Raw genomic sequence first — 12,051 nt, 5'->3', positions numbered from 1 at the left:
AGTCCCTCAGGATACAAGCATAGAAATAAGGAAATAATTCATGATATGCTACATAAGCAGCATGATTCTCCATGGAAGCGAAGCTTGAACGTTGACAGGAGCATAGAAGTCAAGAGTGGAAGCATTCGAAATGTGGTGCTGACGAAGAATGATAATGATGAACAAATGGACGGACCCAGTAAGTAACGAGGAAGTGCTGAGAAGAGTTGGAGAAAAGGTCTCCTAACAACCTTTAGGAAAAGACGGGATAACTTTGTTGGGCACATTAAAACAGGTTTCCCGCCAAGTCGGCGAAAATGGACTCCTCAGTGACCGGCAATGTGTCTTTCGGCCATATTACTCCACACGCGTGGCTCTGATTGGTTCCTTGACCCCATCCGCAAGGCCATAGAGAAAAGGCATCTGGTGGCTGCTGTCGCATTGGATTTGGAGAAGGATTTCCCCACGAGGCCCTTCTAGATACCCCGGTGGCTTCAGCCCTGGTGTGTTGGACTGGTTTAGGGACTTTCTGACCGGGCGAATGGTCACTTTGCGGGTAACAGGAATCCCTTCTTACGACTGGCGTATTATCCATATGGGTGTCCCTCAGGGGTCATGCCTGTCCCCCATGCTCTTTCCCCTAAACATTAACGATGTAACAAGGCTCGAGACCACGGGAAACGTCATGCTTTACGCTGACGACATTTTGTACCACCGGGAATTAGAAAACTCAAATGTCGAAACAGTGATTTCACAGGTCAATGACGACCTTCATTTAGTTTGGGAATGGCTAAACCTCAGGGGCCCGAAGGTCAACGTTGGGAAATTGTGGGGACATTTTTGGGCATCAAAAGTTTATTAATAAAATCGCTCTAAACACAACGCCAAAATGTTGATTAACAGTGACCCAATAGCTTATTCGGACCACATAAAATACCTTGGAATCCAAATTGACAACCAATTATCATGGAATAGACAAGTATCAATGGTAATATCACGCGTCCATTGGGCACTCCGAAAGCTACGTGGCATGCACTTCAGTCCACCCTACAAAACTAATTCCACCTTGTGAATCCCCTACTACAGCCCATCATTGACTATAATTGCTATTGCTACGAATAGCTTTTGCTTAGTACCCTGTTCGGGTCTCAGTGGGAGCGAGCTACAGAGGCTGCAAGTGGTGCAAAATGTGCCTGCTTGCAGTACGCCTTCCGCCTGGGACCATCGGACCCCCTTCTATGCTCGTGGCTGAAAATCAAGGAGCGTCGAACAGTCGCAGTGCTGCAAACCGGGTGGAAGATTTGGAAGCACCGTGTTCCATCCTATTACAACCACAAGAGCATGGCTCTGCTCAGCGATATCCACACGTGGAACACGCGACATGGAGGAAGCAAATTTCTGGTCTCAATCCATAGGTCCTCGCGAATGGCGTGACCACTTATTAAATGCACATTTTCCCGCTCATTTAACGCCCCGTCGGATAACTAGAGACGCGACTGGTCAAGGACGAAGATGATCCAACAGCCTAACTACATATTAATATAAATTATCTACCATCATATTAATTTTTTACTGATGACTGTATTCGTTCATTTCCGTATTTGTAACCTTGTGAAGAGAGCCCTGGTCCAGAGGATGAGGGGGCCGGATTGTTGCCTCATATTGGCCAGGCAAAAGAAGCAAATCAAATCAAATTATGAGACATGATGGCCTGATGAAAAAAATCGCAGATGGACAAATGGAAGGGAAGAAGGACAAGGGAGGACTCCGAATGAGTTACATAGGACAAAGGGTTGTCAAGGATGTGAAAGAGAAGAAATGCGACACTGCGAAAAGGCTCGCGGACAGAAAATAGGAGTGGAGAGCTGCGTCAAATCAATCCTCGGATTGTGTACTAACGATGATGATGATGACTGATGGTTTCTTCAAATGCTAACAGGCTCCCCAAAAAAAACAATTATGTTGACAGGAGATATTTTTGATACCCAACTCAAGGAAAAAAACAAATAAAATTCAACAATTTTATTAATAAATAAATTCGACATCAACGTAAAAATAACTCCATTTCACACTTTTTAGAACCTTGCACGAGTAAAGAAAGTATCAGTTTCATTCAATTAAATTTTACGCGGTTTCTTTCTATATAAAGGGTGACCTTAGAAAGCTTCAGGTAATTTCACAAGTACATAGTTGGGGCAGCAATGACAAAATATTGGTTTTAATACTCTGAAATTTCTCCAGGATGAAACCCTATACCAGTCGAAGACAGTTCTTTAGGACTCCTGTTGAACGGGAGGGCCTGAGGTATACGTATTACCATACAAGAAAATTATAGTGTTAACATTTAGTTTTGAAAAAGAAGTTCCGAATACGAATGCCCTCAGCAGATAAACTTAATTTCATACTTTTCTATCGTTTAATAAAAAAGACGATGTTTTATGCTCAGTGTTTAGGATGAATTGTTATGTCATGGCTACCAGCCTAAGTAATTTGTATTTTATTAATTAACTCTTACTCTTATTTTAAGCAAGTGCTCTTATGCGTATCGCTTATTTGTAACCGAAAATTCATTTTTATAAATTTCTCGCAAAAGGGCATTCATGGCGATACCTTAAATAAGAAAGATAAACAATAGCTCAATGTATCAGGGTGCTAATGGTTTCAAAATAATTAAATTCACTCATCAGTATGAAATATTTATGTTGGCCAAACAATATCATAATAAGTCGGATTTTATTTTGCTTCTCAAAAAACAATGATTCTATTATTTTCGGAAAAATATTACGAATATTACTACCTATCTGTAAAACCTGATTTTCATGAAAACTACGCGCCAAAAGATATATCTCCCATGCACACGGGCAATCCCGTCATTTAAACTTATGTCTCATTTTTTAGGACTGAAATCTTAAGCAAACTGCAAAGGAAATCGTTCGCAATTTGAAGTGAGTTGTAGGCAAATATCGATGAAGGAATCTGTGGAAAGACATTCAATCAGCACAGCCCATACGAGAATCTTCGATAGCAGTCTGAGTGCTATTGAGTACCCCACAGGTAACGATGGTACAAATGGGATATTGAAAAATCATCGTAAATAATCCTCTGAAGTGTGAGGCTTTATGTGAATTTTTAATTGCTACTGGAGGCAGTAAATATTTCGAAAGACATGACACGAAAGGGAAAAGTGACGAGTTTCTACCCAGGGAATCGTATAGAGAAAATACATCCAAGGAGCAACCTTGGAGTTGGGCAGAAAGATGTGATTAGTCGACTATGTCTCCGTAAGTTGCGAGGAATATTTTGATTGATTCGCGCAGAGTATTGAGAGAGGAAATGACGACAACACGTCCACTTTTCCTCTCCCAACCCACTGCACAACCACACCCAACATAGCATAACCATACACAAAGCGCTCGATAGAACATTTCGATGGTACAAAATAAAAAAAGACAGTCTTTTGATGCTTTTCCTCCGTCCATCTCCCCTTGCTTGCCTCCGATTGGCTAGCCGTAGCGATCCGTGGATCCGTCTTCAGGGGAAAGCTCGAAGGTGGGCAGCTGATTGGCCTCCCTCATCTTCTTGTCTTCCGCGTTCGCGGACGTATTGTTCCACCGGCCCTGCGTCGACGGAATTAAGATTTCAGGGTCAGTCATACATCAGAGAAATGGAAGGCATCCGTTGAAATTGAATGTAGCGTGAAAACAGGGGTAGACACAAGGGTAAGGGCTTTCATTGATAACTATTTTATATTCGTCTAAAATAATAATATTCCTTGTTTTTTTTAGAAATAGCTCACAATTTAAAAGATTCAATCTTCTTGCTGACGTGCCACACAATTATCCACGTATCTTCGGGGATCATCTCCTAATTCGCATCTTGAGAATTCTTAAGCATTCACACGTATTACTCGAAGTTCCAGCGCATAAACTCGAATACTTCACTCCAAAAATTGAAATTGTAATTATTTACCAAAAAGCAATTCCTTCAATGATTCATTAACATTTCAAATTTGGTCAAGAATTCGAATGGTTTTAGTAACATGCTTATAAATTGAAAATTCTCGATCCGCAAATTACAAAACGACGGCAAGAGGAATATTTCACCTTACCAGTGATTTTAAAATTTAGCGGTTACTGACTAACCTTTCAAACCATAACAAGGTGACACACCAGAAGCACATCATTACAAGGGGCAATTTCATAGTTTGGCTTCACCTCACAAATGTATGCGATAAGTATCAGAAGTAAGACTCATTCTAAAAAAATCAAGCCTACGCTCTCATAAACTTATTTAATGCCTTAATAATACAGAATATTTAATAAATGACCGTGCTTTCATGGGGCCAAGATATCCCCTGCATAGTACCTTTAAGAGGTGTGATGGCATATTACATCCAGGAAGGCATCATTGATTAATTTATTCGTTGATTGTGACAAAGAAATTAAAATTCGATGCGGCATAGCTAAAACAAAATTCCAATAACTAGGAAAATAATATAATGACCCATAGACACACTCCATTTGATCTTGGAGTAAAAGCGGTGCAGTTCCATGTAATACCAGTCTTATTGCATAGATAGGAAACTGGAGTGATTAAGAAATCATCAATGAAAAGATGAAGCAACAGATATGTGGTTCTTAAGACTGCTGCTCAAAATTGCAAAGTTCAAGAGAGTTTCAAACATTCAGGTCCTGCGAAGAACAGGCCATGTTCGCTCTCAATGGAAGTTAATTGAGAAGAGGAAAATCTCATATGTTGGCAACATTGCGAGAAGGAAAAGTTTGAAATCCTCAGACTGAACTTGGAAGGGAGGGTTGAAGGAAGAGAAGAAAATGTTCATGGGCACAAAACATAAAATATTGGATTGCAATGAGAGATACTGGGGACCAATTTCAACGGGAAAGAGAGCAATACTTGAGCAGCCAATGCGCTGATTGTGTACGGCAACAAGAAGATGAACCTTAGGAAAAATTTTCTTTATTAATTTCACGCTCATTTCGGACCTGGTGGGCTTCCAATTGCATTGATATATTTGTGATCTTAACTGACTGATGACGACGCGTGCTATGACTTACCCGTGATACGACTAGAGCGGTGACGATGACCATGACTCCCAGCGCCGTAGTGCCCCACTGGATGACGGAGAGCAGGTGAATTACGTCGAACAAATTCTCGTTGATAAGGTTCGTAAATTTGGGCTCCAGACTCATGCTCTGGAGGAATAAAGAGAATAATATGGTCAGAAAGTTTTCGAATTATTTGGTCATGCTTATTTTTAATGTCCCCGTGAAACGCACAGAATTTTGATTATTTACTCTGGAGGCCATGGAAACCGTGGAATTGGATGATAGTAGTATTCTCTCGAGCAAATGTTTTACCTTCTATGAAGACAGACAATATAAAAATATATGGAGTAATTATAAATTTTAGTTGTCTTGTCCGTTCAACAAGAGTCGAAATGATTACACTGTAACTGATAACACAATCAAGCAATATAAATTTATTCGTCTAGTTATGGCATTACTCGCGGCTGAGCATTAAACCACCGAGTGCGTCAACCGCATTGCGGACGGTGGCTCAACCGCTAGATATAGAGGTTAGCTGCGATTTCAGCGAGTTCATCTGTCTAATAGTCGTGGACAAAAAGCGGTGGCGTTCCGAGGTGGCATGGGTCTATCCTATAAATGTGTGGATGGCATTGATTCCATTGATAATGAATATCAAGATTTGTGTGAAATTTGTCTTTCAGGAAAACAATTTAGTGTTTCACGTACGCAAACCAGAGAAAGAGCAACAAGGGAACTAGAAGGAATTCTTTCTGATTTTACTGGCCGTATTACTCCAACTGCCTATAATGGAGTCAGATATTTGATCAGTTTTGTTGATGATTTTACACATTTTTGTGTCACATATGGACTTAAGGAGAAATCAGAAGCTGCAGGATTTGTAAAACAGTATGTTGCAATGGCAACAAGTAGATTCAATTGTAAAGTAGTTCAGTTAAGACGTGATAATTGTGGGGAATATGTAAATGAAAAATTAATTAAATTCTTTGAGGAACAAGGGATTCTTGGGAACAATGGGAGCTTCCGATCCCTCAATTAAATGGAGTAGCTAAACGTATGAACAGAAAAAAACAAGGCTAGGTATATATTAATTGGCAGCAACTTAAAGAAATCTTTATGGAATGAACCAGATTTAACAGCTGTGTATTAAATTGATATAATACCGACTAAGGCTATTGATTCTTTAAGAATATTTGAAGTTCCAGCGTAACTATGGCATGGCACTCGTCAAAATTTGGGAAAATAGAGTTTTTGGTTGTGTAGCCTATGCGAAAAAGAACAAAAATGAACAAATAGGAAAATTTGATGAAAAGACTATGAAATGTATTTTTATAGGTTATTGCCCCAATGGGTTTAGCTTGTGGAGTTTAACTGAGAATTAAGTGATCTCGGCAGATGATGTTATGTTTAGTTAAAATAGGACTAAATTTGATGGGGAAAATTATACTAGAAAATATAGAAATAGAACTCTGGAATGAGAGTAAGAATGAAAATTTAGGAGAAAGCGATAGTGAAACTGAGAATGTGGAAGAAGATCAAGGATTTGGGAGCACACGAGTAGCTAAAAGACCTATCTTAATTATCTTGGAGGTCATATGGTGCACAGTGGGCTGAAATCGAAAAAAGCTGGCCAAAATTGATTTTTTTTTCACTGTTTAATTTGGAAAAAGCAGTAACATTTTCATGTTATAGAATGATCAGTGACCACATTACTGAAATAAATTTATTTATAACTCATTAATTTTAAAGCAGGAGACTTCTGTCAATTGAATTAAAAATGATCTCAAAATTTTTTCCCATTTTTTTTATTACATAAGTTTTTTGCTTGTGTGGCGTTGTGTTTTAAAATGATTAAATTAAAATCATTCTAGAATAAGAATGAAATTTTTAAGAATCCATTGCAGTGAAATTTTTTATTCTAGCGATAATTTTATTACTTTTATTTAAACAATTAAAATGTCCTATTTTCACGTATTTTTAACATAATGTAGAGAAAAAATTTACGTTTTTCACTTTGCTTCACGAAGTGTTTAGCACCACATTATAAAATAAAGTGTCAACTTTTGTTATCAATTGAAAAATCCTGCCCCAATTTGCCTCCCCGCCTCTCCTATCAAGTTATGTGCGTGAATGTCCAACCGCCCGACACGGGCGGTGGTTAGATGCGAACATTTATTCAGACTCAGCTGTAGTCGAGGATAAATCGCTAAAAGTGAGACTAAATTACAGATGTCTACACTTACATACACTGCACACACTTAGCATGCTATATTAGTCTTATTTCTTCATTTTTTCCAAAGAAACATTACGATTTCCCTAAAAATCCATATAATGGACTCAACGATTGCGCCGCACAGTGTGATAAAATCGGAGAAAGCTGGTCAAATCTCAAAAACGATTTTTTTTGAGGTAGGAAGTTGAAACTTCGCATATATATTCTCAACTAAATTGTGCATAACTTTCCAGATTATTTGTCTCCTGTATTATTACGTTAATAATATATGTGAGGTCAAAGATGAAACATTTAGCGAAAAATGACCAACCTCGATTTTTTCTCGAAATTGCCAACTTTATCCTCGTGCAGTGGTTTCATGAAGAGTTTTATGGACCAATCGTTACACCATCTTCATTGACACTTCTTTTTCTTCCATTTGAAGGGTTTTTAAAGACTTTGTTTCATTTACAACCATAGCTGTATAACAAAATGGCGGAGCCTGTTTTCAGCCCTTTTATTTACATAAACGTAGAGAAAAAGTAGATATTGCCACGGACTTCCACCAAGTGACTGATACCACGTCGTTATATGAAGCTTCTGCATTGTGGATCTAAAGTAAAACCTTGCACCAACTTGCAACCCCAAATTTTAAATCGTTTTTTCGAGCGTGCGGTCGACTCCGGCTCTGGCCGGCGGCGGCGGAGAGTACGGCGACGCGGCAAGCGTGTGGATGCAATATGGTCTCATTCACTTTTATATACAGATAATAGATATAATAGTGATAGAAAATAATCACCAGAATGTAAAATTAATAAATATTGCTACTAATGACTCTTATTAAGCAATCGCTGGGCACTGCAAGAGGTGAACTGAAGGGTTTCTTTCTTTGAGTGCATTCCATATACTACTGCAGAAAATGGACTTAAATCGTGCGTTTTAAGTAGGGAAACGGACTCTTTCATTAACAAGAAAACTCTATTCCTAGACAAGAGCCGTCGATGATCCATGGCCTCCACTTCCTAATCTCCCATACATATTTAAAGGCCTGCTGACAACGGTCGTTTTGTAGTATTGATGAAGTGCGGAGCCCTTCGACCTTGTTTTTGGTATGGACTTGCTAGGTGTATGGCGGTAGTGTACTTTGAAGTCACCGTTAGTTCACTTTACGGCCACTACGCGGCGTCTTTCTACCTGTAAGAGAAACTATTTCTGTCGTATTTAGGAAATCTTTCCCTTCGATTTCTCTAAATTTTATCGAACTTTTCTGCAAAATGTACGTATATATTTTCTCTTAATGTATAAGATTTTTCTGTTCCATCCAGAAATTTTATACATATTTTGTTCTATTTACAACGTTGTGCTGGCTGGGGCACTTCATAAAACTAAAACTTGGGAATTAGTTCAATGTCCACCAGATAGAAAACCGATTAAATGTAAGTGGGTTTTTGCTCGAAAAAGAGATGTTAATGGAGAAATAATTAGACATAAAGCCAGATTAGAGGCAAAGGGATGTTCACAGAAAAAAAGTTATAGATTATACAGAGACATATGCACCTGTAGCAAGACTGTCATCACTTAGAATTCCGTTAAGTGCAATCAATCATAAAAATATGTATACCCATCAGTTGGACGTAAGTAACGCTTTTTTGAATGAAATGCTGAAAGAAGATATCTATAAGATACCTCCTGAAGGATTAAAATTAAACGATGCGAGTGCGCACGCGCATATTTTTGGTGAGTGACTCGCAGGTAGTGTAGTGGTGTAGCCGACACCTACACTACCTGCACCCAGGATCCTAGTCCGCGTCTAGAGTCATCTGTATGGCCGTTTTCTACACTACTTCCTCTTAGGGTTGTGTAAGGAAAGGAGAATGAATTTCACCCATTTAATTATTTTCATGCATGCTAATATTATTTCTGTTCATGCAATTTTAAGGGTAGAATATACCAGTGGTTTTGCTTGCAATGTATTCTATTGCGACGAAATATGACGCTCATGGATTAGTATTAACATAATATAATCAAATCATCCTATATCTGCTCTAATGCACACCCTAGATCAATTACCACCAGCCGCCACTGATGATAGCAATGTTGTCGGTTATGCTGATGCAGACTATCCTAATCATGATGACAGAAAGTCTGTGTCAGGCTATATTTTCAAAGTTGTTGGAGATGCAATCGTTTGAGCTTCAAGAAAACAGCGCACAGTTGCACTTTCATCAACTGAAGTTGAGTTTTATGCCCTTGCTTCAGCTACTGCAGAACTGCTTTGGTTGTATAATTTACTAATTGAATTGAAAATTGAGGTGAAACATCCAATTCATTATAAAGATATATGAAGATATTCAAGCTTGTATTAATTCCGGTGGCTTGTGAATTGTCTCATTGCTGCGTTTCCTGAGAATGCGAGACAATTTCCTCGAGATGGTGGAAACATATGGAAGTGTAGCCTTGGCAATGAGCTTGGCTTTGTCTTTATCTCCAGGGGCCAAAAACTCTTTTGTTATACGTTGATCTTGGAAGATCCTCTTAAGGGTCATCATGATTACTTTAATCACATAGCCGTTCCGTTGGAAGGTAGTTCGCAAGTGAATTATTTCTTGCGGCAGGCTCTCCTCATTTGCGATGCGTTTGGTGAAAAAGTGAAGCCAACACTGCACTTCGTTGAAATGGGCGACGCAACGCAACATTGAGGCAATAATAAGCCACCAGAAAAACTGCGGAGCCAACTTGTGAATATTAAAGACAAAATGGGACTCAAGACCTCTGGCGTCTACCACATACCCTATGAATGCGGAGATAGCTACATTGGGGAAATTGGAATAACTTGAAACCAGGATATCAGAGCACAAACGGTGCATTAGGCTTGGATACTCTACAGAAATCTGCCGTAGCGGACCACTGCATTAAATAAGTACAACCATAACATCAAGTTCATTGAAACCAAAATCCTCTGCAAGGCAAAGGGATATTGGGACCGTCCTACAAAAGAGGCCATCGAAATACTAATCACAAATAATAAAATGAATAGATACGTGGGTTTCAACCTCAGCAAATCATGGAATCCCATGACCAAAAGAATGAGTAAGCTGAGAGGAGGAAGGACACCTAAAACTGACCAATCGCAAGACAACTTGACCGCCCCAACGGTGTATATAAGCCCGGCAATAACCAGGTCCATTAGTAATCTATTCCTTCACCTCAGACCACCTCCCTTTAAAATTCTCCCTTCCCTTGCATAACCAGCCAACTACCCCCCCAGTAATGAACGTCACAGACTGGGACAAATTCATAGTCCATCTCAACGAGTCCCTCTCTACAATAAACCCAATCACAGACCCAACACCTGTAATGATAGAAAATCAGGTGAACAAAATCACCTCCGCCTTAACCTCAGCCAAAGAACTGGCCTCTCGCTCCTTCACTCCTCGACAAAAGGACCACGCCAAATTCCCCCAATTCCTGGTCGAACTTATTAAGCGCCGCAACATCGCCCGTCGGCTATGGCAAAAGCACCGTGCACCAGAGTACAAAACCACCTACAACCGTCTCTCTAACGAAATCAAAAAGGAAATAAGCATCATCAGCCGCCGCAACTGGGAAAATCACATAAAACAACTAACTTTTGACAACCCTGCTCCTATAAATACTAAATCAATCTGGAAGACAGTTAAATCATTAAAAAAATCTGAGAAAAATATGTTTCATCCAATTTCTTTAAACCAAACTCTAATTTTTGATCCCAGCAAAAAAGTAGAAATTCAGGCAGACCATTTACAAAGCACAATGTCCCTTAACAAGTCTGTCTCTCCAGTTGAAGAGGCGGTCAATAAATATGTGGACAACCTCCCTTCCTGTTCCATCGCTAAAATCACTCTTTCCACTCCCTCTGACATCCTTTCTATTCTAAACTCTCTTTCAACAAAAAAAGCTCCCGGCCTAGATAATATTAGCAACTCCCAACTCAGATATGCCGGTCGATGCCCAAAGTTCCCTATTCTTCCATCCAACCTATTCAACCTTTGCTTCACCCTTCCACACTTCCCATCCTCCTGGAAAAAAGCAAAGGTAATTTTACTTCCCAAACCCGGGAAAGACCCAAAAGTCCCAGGTAACTCCCGTCCGATTTCCCTCCTCTCTAACCTGTCCAAAATCCTAGAAATCCTAGTCCTACGCCGCCTCGAGTTCTTTTCCACAGACAACAAAATAATCAGACCTGAACAACACGGCTTCAGGAGAAGCACTTCTGCCATACACCAAATCCTACGGCTAGTAGAAAAAATCAGCCATAGCTTTAACCGCCGCCTATCAACGGACGCGGTGTTCTTGGACGTTGCGCGCGCCTTCGACAAGTTTTGGCACAATGGCCTCCTATTCAAACTACAACAACTTAAATTCCCCCTTCCTGACATCCTGTTCATCAAAAAATATCTACAAAAAAGGCAGTTCCTAGTCGCCGAAGCTTAAACCCACTCCTCCCTACGGCCAATGGAAGCTGGCGTTCCTCTAGGATCCATTCTAAGTCCGCTTTTATTCACACTATTCGTCAACGACATGCCACACACATCAAACACTACCCTACACATGTACGCCGATGACACCGCTATAGCAGCGACGTCTCGGCGGGGAGACACAAACATTAACAAACTCAACACCCACCTGAAACTCATAAACAAATGGACACACACCTGGAAAATACAAATAAACGCCGCAAAAAGCACTCATATACACTTCTCAGAAAGACGTAAATTTCCTCCACAGACATCACCTTACATAAACAAGAATAGA

At 39.8% G+C, this 12,051-nt stretch overlaps 1 protein-coding gene across 1 annotated transcript in view; it reads right to left on the bottom strand.

The window, feature by feature from the left end:
- Nucleotides 1-1,986: 1,986 nt before the first annotated feature.
- LOC124161993 (sensory neuron membrane protein 1-like) overlaps nucleotides 1,987-12,051 on the bottom strand; it is a 120,883-nt gene continuing 110,818 nt past the window's right edge. The window contains exons 9-10 of the mRNA XM_046538301.1: nucleotides 5,055-5,192; nucleotides 1,987-3,596 (exon numbers count right to left, since the gene is read on the bottom strand). Coding sequence (XP_046394257.1) covers nucleotides 3,483-3,596; nucleotides 5,055-5,192 — 252 coding nt within the window. The 3' untranslated portion in view covers nucleotides 1,987-3,482. The remainder of the gene's footprint in view (nucleotides 3,597-5,054; nucleotides 5,193-12,051) is intronic.

Source organism: Ischnura elegans, chromosome 7, assembly GCF_921293095.1.
Source record: "Ischnura elegans chromosome 7, ioIscEleg1.1, whole genome shotgun sequence".
Lineage (NCBI taxonomy): Eukaryota > Metazoa > Arthropoda > Insecta > Odonata > Coenagrionidae > Ischnura > Ischnura elegans.
The sequence above is the reverse complement of the archived record's forward strand: the minus strand, read 5'-3'. Positions and strand labels throughout refer to the sequence as shown.